Genomic DNA, 16,309 nt, shown 5'->3' on the forward strand with positions numbered 1-16,309 from the left:
CACTGGTCCCTACAGCTATTGCTGTATGGGACCAGTGCTCGGTGCGATTGCCCCGTGGCCCTAATAATAATAGCTAATAATAATAATAATCAAATAGTAATTTCAGCATTCCGGGGATATAAACTGTAGGCTATCTGTGTTTGAAATATTACCATCTGTATTTAAACTTGATTCATGTTGATTATGCCTGCAGCACAATGCCAAAAAAAGAGAGGACACAGAAAAGGAAGGTGAAGGAGCGCCAGGAAGCAGCTAAGGGTAGCAGGCCTCTTAATGCATGGCTAAAACAAAGTACAAGCACCAACATTCAAGACAGAACACAGGCCTCAGAAAGTGTTACACCTGAGAGAGAGGAGGAGAATGTAGAGGCAACACCTGAGAGAAAAGAGGCTTTAGATGCAACTCCTGACACAGGAAGCCATAGAAATCCTGGTAAATGTTGGGGAGGAAGAGTCCACGGGAAGGGAAGCAGATGATACTACTGCTGGGGAAGCCATAGATGAGGATGAAGTTGAAGGAGCTAAGTAATGTAGGGGAAGAGGTCTTATCGAATATTGCACTCTTTGATTCTGTATAGCTTTTCAATAACTGGATCACCTGGCTAAAAAAAGAAGCTAGGAAGTGATAACCCTTTCAATGTGAGACTACACACTGACTGACTTACTATGGGTATCTTATTTATACCCTACTATATATCTAACCCTTTCATAGAATTGGAGTGAATGGAGCTAAATGGCGAAATCATTCTAAATAAAACTTCAACCTACTCAAACAATGTTCTGCTTTTGGATCAAACAACAAATTGACAGGCTAATTGATTGTAAGCAGGGAAATGCCTATGTAAGTATTTAGATAAACAAATTAACAGTATTTTTTACATATAGTTCTTATTATAATGGATTTCTGTCACATTTCTAGTATTTGAAAAACTCCCCTGCAGTCTCCTGAAATAACTAGTGTTATGCCATATTCCACCAATAGATGGCAGTAGTGGCCGAGATATATGAGTGACAGACTTTGTGTAGTAGACTACACAAAGAAAGAAATGAGCCCAGTCGACAGCAGCCGGTAACACCATAGATATATATAAGAAAGGCTAGATGGCTCGAGGTGGAGTCACCAGCGTCAGTACACAGCGGCCATCTTGCCACAGGCAGTTCGCCCACTCATAACATCAGTCATAGTGCACGTAGCATTTAAATAATCATAGTTTGCTTAATTTAAACCGATTTTCAAACGGTTTGGTTTTGCTATAAACCTCAGAGTTGTGGTTATGAGCCTGCATACTGAAGAATAATTTTAGCCATGGACTTTCATAAAAAAACATTAAGCAGATAGGTAGAGTAATAGCTACACAAGGTAGTTAGCCTATATTAAATCATTTATAAAACATTTAATCATTCCATGTATATTATGTTAGTAATATTTCTATTATTATGATAACAATAATGACATAACATTAACATATATGTATTTATTTTCAATATAAATATGTCTTATGCCTTTCTGTATATCCATATACATAAACACACACATACATATATATGTATACACATACACACACATATATATATATATATCTCACAGAACGGATATACAGAAAGGTGCATGTATATCCGTATATATATATACATATGTGTGTGTGTTTATGTATATGGATATACAGGAAGGCATAAGACATTTATATTGAAAATAAATACATATATGTTAATGTTATGTGTCATTGTTATCATTATAATAGAAATATTATTATTAATATTAATATAATATACATGGAATGATTAAATGTTTTATAAATGATTTAATATAGGCTAACTACCTTGTGTAGCTATTACTCTACCTATCTGCTTAATGTTTTTTATCAAAGTCCATGGCTAAAATTATTCTTCAGTATGCAGGCACATAACCACAACTCTGAGGTTTATAACAAACCAAGCCGTTTGAAAATCGGTTTAATTTAAGCAAACTATGGTTATTTAAGAAAACAAAAACACACAGAGGTGAGTTGAGGTTCTTGCTGTGAATAATAGACGTATGTAGGATATTTGTTTTGCATCATGACTGAAAGTATCTAACTTACGTGGATTTAAAATTCCCTCGGCGCACTTGCAATCAGTCAACTCACAGACTGGCTCTTGGTGATGTGGCCCAGTGTCACTTGTGTGATGGAGACTGGATGAGTAACCAAATGTCCTGTTTCACCTGAAAAGGGCCAGCATTCTCCTGGACGTAGTGAAGAGTGTCCCTGAAATAAGAAAATATGTTTTAAACTCCACAGTTCATTCATTACAACTGTAATATTATTATTTCATGTCAAACAAAAGGAATATGGCAGTGCATGTACTACAACTACAACTACAATGTCATTTAGCAGACGCTTTTATCCAAATCGACATACAAATGAGAGTTAATACAACTATTAGAGTGGGAATAATCAACTGCAACACCACAGTCTGACTCAATATTTGAATCCATCATTTGGATCCACACACTTCAATTCATAGTAATATTTAGTATAATGACTCATTAAAGCAGGCTGGAAATGTGGAGGGCAGTAAAGAGTCATTAGTCCTAAAGTTCTGGTATGGTGTTGACCAATAAAAACAACAACAACAACATAATGACATGGACATGGATAGGATAATATCTGAGAGGCTCAGGAGAAAAATAGATATCATGAGGAGGTGGAAGTCTCATGTGATGGCACACTCTCTGGATGACACTTTGCCTGCTTGTGCCTCTTCTTCCTCTTCCTCTCCATTCTCGACCTCTACCTCAGTCTTGGTTACACTCCTCGTGGCTACCTCCTCGCCGTCAGCGTTCATCAAAGTGGTAACTATGTCACTTCCTGTGCCCCAGGAAGTCTGACTTTTCCATAACAGGTCAGATGGTGGACTGTGGGCCACACCGGCATCAGCAGACCACACCATGACTGTCTGTCCAGCCTTGAGGACAAACTTTGGGGAGAACTTGTAGACAACCTCTTCCTCATTGTCAACCTGTCTCTTCCGCTTCCAGTTGCCCAGCGGCTGGTCCTGCTCAGTGTCATTGGTCAGTGTGACTGCGTTCCCATCCATGTCAGTGGGTGCTATGGTAACTGCTCCGCTAGCTGTGGCTTCTTCAGACACGTCAGGCATGTCTTACCTGTATAACTCTTCTCTGTTCTTTTGACGGCCCCCACCAGTAGGATTTAGCGATATAATCCAAAATTCCATATCCTTGCCGCCAATACATGTCGGAAGTCAAATGGTCTAAAACTCTTGCACCTGCATGCACACATATCAAGGACACACATACGTAGTTAGATATCAACCTCCAAAGAAGTTTCAAAATAAAGCTAATGAATGCATATTGATGAGACAGATGAAAAAATCACTTACCTTGTGATTCTAAAGCAAAGTTAGACATTGTGTCCGCCACAGGGGAAGAAGTATCTATCTGCTGTTCCAGTAGCTGCAGCTTATACTGGAGCTCTTGTATTTGTACTTGCATGTGTTGCACTGCAAATAATACGATTCCTGAGGGACACAAAATTTGAAATGTGAATTTTAATGACAAAAAAAACCCTCAATAAAGTTGAAGGACTATAAATAGAACCAGCAGTTCCAGGATTTGCTAGGACTGAAGTCACTTACCAGCAGCCAGAAGGAGGATACCTCTGCCGAAAGACCCTAAAGCACAAAACAACAAGTTAGAGGACACTGAAACGTGTGATAAATGTGTACAACTTATGCACACATTGGGCAAATGTGCAAACAAAAACAGTACAGTAACTTACCTGTGTGGGCCTTCTTTGAAGGAAATTGTTGGTATTCCTTCCTCTGTGTAGTACCCTGCTTCCTGCAGGCGACTACTTCAAACCATTGCTAGAAAATGTGAAAAATACAGAAGGACACATCGTCAGTGTACATAAATACAATATTTTGTGTATAGACACATTTAACACGCTGAAGGCACACTTTACTTTATAATATAATATATATGTATATATTTATAAATGATTTAATATTGGCTAACTACCTTGTGTGTGTAGGCCTATAGCTATTACTCTACCTATCTGCTTAATGTTTTTTTATGAAAGTCCATGGCTAAAATTATTCTTCAGTATGCAGGCTCATAACCACAACTCTTAGGTTTATAACAAATCAAACCGTTTGAAAATCGGTTTAAATTAAGCAAACTATGGTTATTTAAATGCTACGTGCACCATGACTGATGTTATGAGTGGGCGAACTGCCTGTGGCAAGATGGCCGCCGCGTACGGACGTCGGTCTCCGTTGGCTAACATCGAGTGTTTATATATATATATCTGTACGGTCTTGCACCTGAATAAACGTTCTTATCTTTATTCAGTGTGTCACATCTGCTTCAGACAGCCAAGCAGAATAATATATCACTGGTGGGTGAGGAAAAAAGGGTTCTGGTCAGATTCCCCAGGCATTATTAATAATAATAATAATAATAATAGTATTGTAAGCATTGTACTCTTACTCACTAACCTGTACACCCCTGTTACATGCACACGCTAAGTTTGCATTTAAGCTAGCTAATAGGGATTCGGCGATATGTTAACAGGCCATATTAGCAAACAAACATGCTACTCCGGGCACCAAAACAACACATATTTCCTTTACACTCACCTTTTGGTCTTCAATTAAAGAAATAGCTTCTGCTTGGACCCCCTGAACACGAAAAAAAACGCTGGTAGACATCTTCGGCCACTTTGTGTTTCTCCCACCTGCGTGGAAAGAGATTCTCCCGCCGAAGTTGGTCCTTATGGGTGTAGCGGTTTAGTACTCTCTCTCTCTCTCGTGCGTTGTGTCATTTACGGTTGAAACGTGGACATTTGATCGGCATCCAGCCATTTATTCTGGTAAGAGACAGTAACATAAGGTGCATCCCTCATTAAGCCACAAGGTCCGAATGCAGCAATTGCTAATTACAATCAACACAAAATACAATAATCATACCTGGTAATAGACAGTAACATTAGGTGCATCCCTCTGAAAAACATAAAATTAAAAGACACTGTCAACTTTCTACTAAAATAAAGTGAAATTAAATTAATTGATATATTAAAAAAAAAGACGGAGCTCATAGCCCGTCACCTTACCATTAAGCCACATGGTCCGAATGCAGCGGCCCCCGGGGTGCACGACACTAAACCCCAGGGGTGCTGCGTTCAATACCCATGGTTATTCAGAGATGGCAAGTGGAATCACATTACTAATGACCTGATTAACTATGTTACACGGTTACCCATAGTTCTGACTTTAAAGTCAAAGTCAAAATTCGGAGAATAAAGTCAGAATTCATATTTTAAACGTTATTTTATTGGTGTTATTTCGTTTAGTAAAGAATTTTGATTGTTGTCTTTTTATTTTATTTTATTGGTGTGTTATGTTGTTTAGTTTAGATTTTTAATTTGCTGTGATTTTTAATTCAATTGTTTTTGTTATTTAGAAAAGATGTTAGCTGTGATTTTCAATTAAGTTGTGTAATGTTCAATAAAGATATAAAAGGCACCTGAGCCTCTGATCTCTTAAGTGACCTTATGTACAAAGCACATTCGTCAGTGTGTCTTTTACTGACATCTCTTGTAAAATAGCACCCCTCTATGCTGCTGTAAATCCGTAGAATTCCCTGCCATAAAACATTATCTAATAGTTTATCTAATCTAATCTTGTTGTTGTATATATATATATATATATATATATATGTGTGTGTGTGTGTGTGTGTGTGTGTGTGTGTATTTATGTTTAATTCTGATGACAGATTATAGCCTCCTTATTTGTTTGTATGCGGCCAATGATAATAATAGAAGTGTGCTTCATGGCTGTCGTCAATAAGTGGAGCCATTGAGTAAATCTAACAGACTCCACCCAGCTCAACAGCCGTTGAGCTCTGCCCCAAATTGCACAATGCTGTCAGGCTTCTCACTGATATTGTTGGGTTAGTGTCATATAAGTAAGGAGTATAGAACATGAGTCATTGGGTCTCTCTGTATAATTTCTCTCTTTCTGTATCCGTCTCATAATCTTACCATGTGTTTTGTTGTGCTCTCTAAAGAATATAGTTCTCTCATTGATGTTGCCATTCCAAATCATGGAAAGTAATGATTTGCAGCTGAGTAAAATAGATTAAATATATTGCTCAGAACATCATTGTGGTGTGTCGACACACCAAGACCTAGATAGGGCCCAGTTTTCACCACCTTATATATGCTCTATGTGCAATACCAAGAGGAAGCTACAAGGACATTGGAGTTTGTTTCAAAGGTAACCCTCTGCAAGTCTTAAATATTGTTTGGATATTTTGGTCCTCTCTCTTCCCAGCTCTGTTCAGGAATGTTGAATTGTCATTTACTAGAAGCTGTGTCTTGAATAGGTGTCTCTTATTAGAGAAAATAATTGTATCTCTTGACCTCCTACCCCACCTCTCTTTCTATTTATCTATTTCAAACATAAACATAAGCACCCTTGTTAAAGGATGGGACTGTTCAGACTGGACATGTCACTGAGCTTTATTGGTACGACAGTAGACCCACATATGCCGTGTTTCTCACTAAATTAGACTTGTTGAAAGGATACTGGCAGGTTCCTCTTACTTCTAGAGCTTCGGTTATTACCGCTTTTGTCACCCCTGATCACTTTCTCCAGTATACAGTAATGGCTTTTGGGATACACAACGCACCAGCCACCTTTCAACGGCACATGCACTCAGTGTTGAGTGACATTTCTAACTATAATGTCTACTTGGATGATGATGTAGTGTACTCCTCCAGCTGGTCTGATCATATTACCTAACTGAATACTGTGTTTGCCCGTTTAACTAAAGCATCTCTGACCTTGAACCTGGCAAAATGTGACTTGGAAAGGCTGTTGTGATCTATCTGGGGAAGCAGGTTGGTCACGGGCAAGTGCTCCCCGTAACTGCAAAGGTGGATGCCATCCTGACTTACCCTGTGCCCACCACCAGACGTGAGCTTCTGCTGTCCCTAGGATTGTCTGGGTATTATCTGTGTTTCTGTGGTGGTAGCCCCTCTCACTCACATGTGTAGTCCAAATGAACCTTTTGAGTGGACCAGTCAACATGCCTTTTACCCTTCAAGCTCGAAGTGGATTGAAGTGCTGCTGGAGCTGGAGCAGTGCTGCTTCAAGATGGCCAGGATGACATAAGCCACCCAGTCTACTTCTTAGTTAAGTTTGAGCACCATCAGCTTAATTACGCAACTATTAGGAAGGAAGCCTTGGCTCTGCTCATTGCCTTACAACATTTTTAAGTTTATTTAGGGTTCTAGTACAGCTGATGTAGTGGTTTACACTGACCACAAACCCGTGGTGTTTCTCAACAGGATGTACAACCACAACCAGAGACTTGTGCGCTGGGCATTACTGGTCCAAGAGTTTAACTTGACTCATTTATTGACATGATTAATATTGTGCAACTTCTCTGATGAACTAAGCATTTTTAAAATGTTTATTCTTATGGGAGGACTGACTTCCTCTCAATTTTCAGGGGTTTTCATTTTCACAGTAATAATGTTTATGTAGACTACAGTAGTTACACTGTGAAATAACAGCACACTACCGGTTATTGCAGCTGCCAGTATTTTACTGTAAAGCCTATATTCTATACAGCATAGTACTGTAATATGTTTTACAGTAATGTACTGTTTATGTAGTTAACAGTAGTTGCATTGTGAAATAACAGCACACGCTTTGTGTTTTACAGTAATGTACTGTTTATTTAGATAACAGTAGTTGCATTGTGAAATAACAGCACACGCTTTGTGTTTTACAGTAATGTACTGTTTTAGATTACAGTCACTGCAGCTGTAATTTAACAGGGAAGGCAGATTGGTGTCTAATCCAACAGGTGATAAACAAAAATAAAAATGATTTTAAAAAAATGGTAATTTGGTTATAATTATTAAATTAAGTAATAATCCCAAGTTCCAAATGTATTTCCCAAGTTCCAAATGTATTTAATAAAGTTATAAAACTAATTTAGTTGAATTGGCTATGTTTTATCTGTTTTACAGTGGGGCCTATTCTCGAGGTGACTGAGAGTAAATCAACTCATTAACTCAATTATTAATGATAATTATCAATAATTCTGAAAGCCATCTAAACACACTTTGAGCCGTTAGACCCACATAAGTGGTGCTCAGGTTTGAGGAATATGAAAACCCCAACACTTGCTACACAGTTTATTATTAACATTCAGTAAAGCATTTTTTTTTTCATCAGCAGGAGACATTGTAAACACAGAGAGATCCTAGCTTCTCCTTGGGAATGTTGACAGGTTATTTATTGCAGGGTGCAGCTATTGTATTGCCTTGTTTTGTTATTTGACATGAGAGATACAGGGGCACTAGGAAAAAGGGGATTTGACTTTTAGGAGTGAAATGCCTGATTACACTTCCTTTTCCATTATGAGTGTGACTTGTTTTATTTACAAAATCCAGCTGATGAAATAAATATATAAAATAATCATTTATTTTTATCATTTTAATATAGAAAATGATCGCTACTGACTGCAGTAATGTTTTTCCTTTACATTTGTATATTCATAGCTTGTTCACTAATTGCTTTAGGTAATTTTATTTAATTGGTTTGTTAATTCTATTTTTTTGCACATGCTTAGGTCGGTTGCCTACTTCTTTTATTTAATAAAATAAGGGAAGGAATGGTTTAAAAAATAATTAATACAAATGTATTTATTTATTTGAGTGGGACCACACATAATAAACATACATCAATGCTGATGCATATTATAGAGGAATAGCTAACAGAAATGCAAAAAACAAAACAAAAATTATGTACACATCGTAATTATTATTTAATAATGGACATTATTTGTATATTGTGATAAATATTGTGTCATTGACTTTTTATCTTGGCATTCATTCTTTTAACATCTCTATATTTTTGGTATGGATTGTTTGTCTGTCGGTGGGATTACAGAAAAACAATTTACCTTATTTCCATCAAACTTGGTGGAGGAACCCATTAAATTCTGTAGCAGATCTGAATCAAGGGGTAAATAAGTAAATTATTCCCCACTTTTACTAACAATTGGAGGTATTACATGGCCTTGGTCTGCGATATCTGAGTGTCCTTGTAACTTGTTTTATTTGCTCTAAATTTTGTGAGGCAAACATTAACAATAAATAGAGTTTGGTGCTACAGTTTGTGCATGCAGTTCGCCTGCTACTGGCTGAGAGTGGGAAAAGCCAGCATGCAGTCAGGAATGTGTTTTTGGAAGAAAATATAGGAGCCCACAAATGAGCTAAGCAAGACAATTTTATGTACTCCAAAAGTTATTTAGAATATGTTATTTGATTTGAGTAATGGTATGGAATATGTAATACACTGTTAATTATGTTTTTGAGATGTAAACTTGTTTGTTTTAGTTGTTTTAAGTGTTTTGTTATAATCAAAGTTTTGTTGGTGTAGGCTACTGAAAATCAATTGTATGTGATGTCAGACCATATTTTTTTACTTTTATTGTTCAAGTAGGGGGCAGACAAATACAAGAAATGTTTTCTTCTTGCTGCTTCTTTCTGAGAGAGAGTGTGTCTCTGTATACATTTTGTTGTCCTCCTTCATGAAAGGAACAAAAAAAAAAAAGTTACAAATTACATTTAAGGGCATGTATTCAATAATTTGTAGTTGAATGTCTCTTAAAATGTAACATACCAACACTGTCCAACAGCAATGCAAGAGCTCTGTTTGTTGATTTAAGGTGCATTCTGGTTATAATGGAGGACAAGTGCTGGCATTCTGCCAGCTTGTGAAAGGATAATGCATGGGTCCTAGTGGTATAATGTACAGTTACTGGATGTGAAATGCAATTATAGAACAACCAAACTTTATATGGATAAGGTATTTACCTGATTTTCTCTAATTTGCATTTGCCTAGCTCATTAATATCTTGAGTGAGCACATCTCATGAGGCAGATGAGATAAAACTTCAGTACTGTAATGGCTTTCTGACAGACGGAGAGTTTTTTTTAAATTATACACATCGGGTGATGACCCACACCTGCCATAGAGCTTAATGTATAAATGTGGGTGTGGTTTCTTTTTTCTAAGCATTCTGACCTGACGGATATCTAAGTAGATAGATCAACACGGGGCGGCTGTGGCTCAGTTGGTAGAGTTGGTTGGCCCCCAACCGAAGGGTTGGTGGTTCGATCCCTGACCGTCGCAGCCTACATGTCGAAGTATCCTTGAGCAAGATACTGAACCCCAAATTGCTCCCAATGCTGTGTTCATCGGTGTGTGAATGAATTCCCAATGGTGGCAGGTGGGACCGTTTAGCCACCAGTGTGAATGTGTGTGTGAAAGGGTGAATGAGCGCAGTCTGTAGTGTAAAGCACTTTGAGTGGTCGCAAAGCGACTAGAAAAGCGCTATATAAGTGCAGGACCATTTACCATAACACCATTCTTGAATCATTAAACTAGCTCCCTGTCTGTCACAGAATAGGCTTTGAAGTAGTTGTAGAGCTTGTAATAGAAAAGTTCCAAAATTCTTCAGAAATCAAGCTTAAAGCCATCCTCTTTTTGGTGAGAATGCCATGAGTACAGGGGGTTTAATGCTTGCTATTCAATTAACTTTGCTGACAGCAGAATTTAAAGAGAAAAAAGCATATTCTATAGCATACATAGCATCATATTAATTTAACAAAACAGAAACTTTGCATTGATAATTTGTTGCTGAAATGTCTTCTACCATTTGCTGGAGCATCCTGCACATCCCGAGACAAGAGAGAACACTAAAACAGCTTCAACCCAACAGTATAGCAATGAAAATACTACAAAATGATGTTTGTACGGAACCAAAAGAAAACAAAATATATACTGTGCATTGTTAGTTTAGGTCAGCTTATTCAACACAAATGGTATGCAAAATGACATTATATTGTGAGGCAAGCACAAGTACAGATATCGATTCAGTGTCATAATAAATAGCTCTCTAACCTGATTTGGATATGAATTTAATTGTCATTGACGGACATACAAAAACAACAAACATGTTACCAGTACAGAAACAACGCAGAGTAAAGAAAACACCTAAAACAAATGCATTTTCATCCATACATCATTATAATACATTCATATAGTGACGAGAAGTAACCCAGTTCTGTTGTTCCCCCGCCATGAACAAACCCTCTCATGAACAACCCTTTTGGTTTACCGACTATCTCCTCTCTCTGCACAAGTTCTCTTTTTCAGTTGAAGAAAATTGCCAACTCTGTTAAAGGCCAAAATCATATAAACACAAGTAAAATAGCTGTGAACCTGACAGAAGTTTAGCTCAGTGTTGTTTTAAAACATGTATGGCTGAATCTATCTGATATTTGCTCTGATGCTGGTCATCTTGAGGCGCACTGCAAGCAGCAGTGGTGGCTGATGTACTGTACTGGAGATGTACTTGCTTTTTACTGTGGTTTTGATGGTTGTCTCATGTCTTGCATCTGTTTGGAGCATTGGTTGTGCACATTGCCAGAAAATAACAACAATGCAATACACTCATGAACAGCAGGGACAGTGCAGGAGTAGAACATTTTCACTGTTGTACCTTTTTCTGCCAATGCACAGAATTAACAATATATCAGAGACAGTTCAGAAGCTTCTATTTAGCATCTTTGAATACTAACCTCCTGAAGTGTTGCCATGTTTATTTACATCCTGCAAATCCGGTATTTCTATATGGTCTTATACGACTTTAGAATTTCTGAATGAAAGAGTAGATGTGATAAATATAAATGAGATTATTATTATTATTATTACTAGTATTATTATTATTATTATTATTATTATTATTACCAAGTACCAAGTCATTTCAGTTGTGTAAGCTTAACCAAAGCTTCACCTTTGAATAGATCGAAGAAAAGTAGTTTGTTTAAGCACAACAGGGCCCCTTAGCATACAACCAACAATAAAGCCAAGCATGTCTCTGAGGTTTTGACAGATGAAACATGCTTATTTATAGTTACTCACAAGTTCCCACTTCCTCTTGTCTCTGTGGTGTACATATTCTCATGGTTTACCAAAACTTCATGGCTGTCTGAGACACATGAAATTCAAAAGTCACTGTGTGGTATTTCACATTTGCATGTTGTAACCCAGTAGTATCGGAGTCCCAATCAAAAAACACCTCAGTGACTCAAAGCATGAAGAGATCAAATCTTAGCTTTTAACCCAGCCCTCCAGATCCTCATAGACTCTATTGGCTGGTAAACTGGGGTACTTAACACAGATCTGACACAGCCTTTCTCTCCAGTCGGTGTAGGTTTTAATTCTGTGAGTGTGGTGCCACTGGAAGTACTTTTCATAGGCCTGCCTGTCTGCAGTCACATGCTTCAGATAGGCAGCTAAATGTGCTGTGCTCTTGAAATCAGCCACATGGATAAAGGAGCCAGGGGGAGCTAAGGCCTCATAGGTTGCCCTGCTGGGTCCCAAAACTACAGGTATCGCCCCTGCTTGGAAAGCATTCCTCCAGAGCTTTTCAGTGATGTAGTCCTTTGCCTCTGAGTTCTCAAAAGACAGGTAAAAAAAACATTTTGCAATTGTGGGCAACAGCTTCCGCTTTGACAAGGGTTTCTTGTTCCACTTGCCATACACCTCTATGGGGATATACTTCTTTAGATTTTGGTAAACATGAGCCCGAGCCTGGTGAGGCAGGTATTTACTGACCACCCAGCTGACAAGGCAGGATCGATTTGGAGCAGCCTGAAAGTCTAGCTCATCACCTCCTAGCATGGTCTTTCCATAAGGGATGGTTATGTCTGCATCACGTCTATAGCTCATTGTCCAGTTGAAGAGACCGCTGAGCTGTGTGAGATTTGCATTGTTGACAGGGGGCTCCATTGACATCCACACCCAGTGCTGAGAAGTTGGACGATGCAGGTGAAGGGGCAGCGAAGAAGGATCTTTTCTTATGTCGTGGTGGTGAAAGACGACCACATCAGCAGCATAGAAGGAGGAGGTGTTATGAGTGAGGAAACAGTGGCTGATGTTGTACATCTCAAGGCATTTGTCTCCGTCAAGTCTGTAAGAGCGGCCAAATGGCCAGTGCCACAGTAGGATAGTGATGTTTTTTTGACCAACAACTAGATGATATTTCCGATGATAAAGCCTCTGTTCCAAGAAGCTACAATAAAGCAGGCCTGAGAGGCAGATGAGGAAGAGGAAGAGGAAGGCTTGTGTTTCAGATGTTGTCATGGCTGCTGGGCATAGTCTGAGTCAGAAGGGCACAGATTACTGGCATGGAGCTCTACAAAGGAAGGAAGGAAGGGTGGCTCAATCAGTTTTTCTTGATGACATTTGTCAGTTGCTTAACAGGTTCATTACAAATACAACAATAAAATAATAAAATACTTAAAGGAAAGTACAGTAATCATTACAAGTTTTTTTCTGATATGGACAAACATTATATACAACATATTATTTCCTGAGAATATCAATAAACTGCTCCCCCCCCCCCCCCCCCCATTTCTTATTTTTCTTTTTTGAAAGAGAATTTCTACTTCTGTCTAAGTTTTCCTGTCAGTAAAAAAAGTAACTTCTACCTTAGCTGGATGCTTGTTCTTTTTCAGATTTCCTCATTTGTAACTACTCAAAACAATAAATGTGTGAGGTTTAAACTACAAAGTGAGCAATTTGCTAACAATGAAATAATTCCAACAGGTGACTGGTTTCTAACATAAGCAAATAACAAATATTTCTCATATCTATGTGTTAATATGAAACTTTCTGATAGGCATATTGAAACTTTCCTATGTGGGCTTCTTGTAAAATGAAACTAGTAGAAAGACAATTTCTTCAAATAACACAACCTGATAGCTGGGTACAGCTAACAGAACATTTGAAGAGGGAAAAAAAATGCATCCAGAATTAAAATTCCAAATAAAATCACTGTGGACACATTTAATATTCTTATAATTACAATATCTTTATTGAATTTAATTGAACCTGTGGTAAACATAAAACATCAGCGTGTGACGATCAATGAAGTAAAATGAGGTTGGCACTTACCTAATGACATGGCAAAAGGCTTTCTTCTGCCCATAAAGCACACATCCTAGAATATATAGGAAATCCTGCCCCTCTGAAAAATGTAACTCATGTCATACTGTAACTCATCTGACGGACAGACACACACACACTCTCACACACCCACACACAGTTGGTGGCAGGGTGTGACTGTTGAAAGCAGAAAGAGCAACAATAAAAAGAAAAAAATGATTATTCTGTAATTTAGATTAAAACAGCTTAAATTACATTTTTAACTTTCAAGCAAATTAAACCAAGAATGAATATCATTAGAATGTATTTCTCGGTGGGTACATTGAGTTTCGGTGTGTTTTATCACACGTTCATCTGACTTATCTTAGGGGTGTCACCACAGACAGCTGCCACCCTAACATCCTGTTTCACACTAATTTATTTAGCCTTTAAACTGCCAATGCATCTGCTGGTTGCAGAATTGCCAGTCAGCAGCAAAAAGCACTGAAAACACAGCAGATTTCTCATGTTTAACCATTGGTCTACCTCTTCCTGTTCTTGCTGCTCTGCAGAGGAAAGGGGCACAGTGCTACACAGCTCCTGTAGGCACCAACCACATCATAACCGTTTCATCAACATGCTTCCTATTTCACATTTGTTTTTCTAAGACAGAACATGTGTCCTCTTTATGCGCCCACACCTTTCCTGTTCATTTACCCTATACATCACCCTCACAGTTAATTCATTTAATTCATCAATACTGTCATTATCTGCTTTCTAAGCCATGAAAATTATGGCACAATGACACAATGGACGATTTGCAAATTAAATTGCAAAAGTCAACTTTCCAAAGGTGAATGAATTGACCTATCATTAGGCCCTGTAGTCATAAATCTGAAGAGCCCTGTGACCTAACAAACCTTTAATGGCTTTTTAATTCTTCTTCCACCCAAACAAAAAGCAGATACCCAGCTTGACTCGGCCTTCAAAACTACACTAAGTGCATTGAGCTTTGACCAAGGAATCTCTTTTCATTTTGGCTGAGGGCACAGGGTGCTGTGTGAGACCAGCTTGAAGTCCCTGGGTCTCAGGGAGGTGAAAAGGGTTGCATAAAGCCATTTGAGTCTCCTGAGGGAGCTGTGTGAAATCTGGTGGTTAAATGACAGTGTTGGAAACATCCAAAATGGCCCATCAGAAAACTGTAGGCCCAGCCATTGTATTCAATATACTTTTAATGGTAAAAATGGAGGCAATAATTAATTTATTTTAGTTCCACTTTTAGATATAAAAAATCTAAATCAAGACAGAAACAACACTCACAGAAAACAAAAAATGATTCATGTTATATGAAATAAAATTGGTATATGTTACAGTTAACTCTTTCACTTTAAGATGATAAAATACTGCTTAGTTTGGACATGGCAAACTATTTATCTTATTTGCTACAGACTCAAGCCATAAAATTACAAAGTCAAGAGACATTTCTAAGAGATAACTTCCCTGTTTGACAATTGAAAAATATTTTTGAAGACGACTGGAACCTACCACAAATCACTGGGATGCAGGTGGCATTTTCAACAGGACAGACGAATGACAGGACTCAGCACACAGCCACGCCTGTTTGCTTGCTTCTCTTCTCCTCATACTTTAAGAGCTTCTCCTCTGCTGCCCTCTCATGGACTTCAAACCTAACATTTACTTTTTTTGGTCTACAGTGGGCTCATACATTACAGGTTTGTTATAGGTATTTTTAACTCCATGGAGAACAGTAAATAAATAACTAAACTATGATAAATCTGAATTTACATTAAAACCTTTGCTAAAATATACATTAACATTTGCAGATGAATTGGAAATGACTGTGAAATTAAATATTTGCAGGAACAGAAACAGATTTAAATATTGCACTTACATTTCATAAATATATTATACAGGTAATTGTTTTTTTTCATCCCCAGCAAACCACAGCATAAAAGAGGATGCTGGCCACCACAGACTGGTGAAACATCTGCAGCGGTTTTTTGCAGATGTAGAAGGACCCCAGCCTTCAAATCAATAAAATGATATATATATATATATATATATTTTTTTTTTCCTTTTTTTCCTTTTTTTTCTTTTCTTAAGATTAAGATGTTTACATGTTATTAACATGTTTCCATTCTTCGCACACAGCAGACCAAAGACACGTCACTGCTTTGCCAGCTTGCTAAGGCTTTTATTTTGAATGAATTGGAACGGAAGTGTGCTGCTTATTCGAAAGAGCTTGACAGTAGTAGTAGCAGCATCAGTTT

General features: G+C 37.8%; 1 protein-coding gene across 1 annotated transcript; it reads right to left on the reverse strand.

Annotated features, from left to right (window-relative positions):
* Positions 1–11,604: 11,604 nt before the first annotated feature.
* On the reverse strand, positions 11,605–13,263 carry LOC131975082 (fucosyltransferase 7). Its single transcript, XM_059337619.1, has one exon. It carries the CDS (start codon positions 13,233–13,235, stop codon positions 12,201–12,203), a length of 1,035 nt encoding a protein of 344 aa, XP_059193602.1. The 5' UTR covers positions 13,236–13,263; the 3' UTR covers positions 11,605–12,200.
* Positions 13,264–16,309: the final 3,046 nt, after the last annotated feature.

Source organism: Centropristis striata, chromosome 7 (assembly GCF_030273125.1).
Source record: "Centropristis striata isolate RG_2023a ecotype Rhode Island chromosome 7, C.striata_1.0, whole genome shotgun sequence".
In the NCBI taxonomy this organism is placed as follows: domain Eukaryota; kingdom Metazoa; phylum Chordata; class Actinopteri; order Perciformes; family Serranidae; genus Centropristis; species Centropristis striata.

What these genes read in the sequence shown, in the direction of transcription:
- LOC131975082 (XM_059337619.1), bottom strand. Translation starts at nt 13,235, where the DNA reads ATGACAACATCTGAAACACAAGCCTTCCTCTTCCTCTTCCTCATCTGC.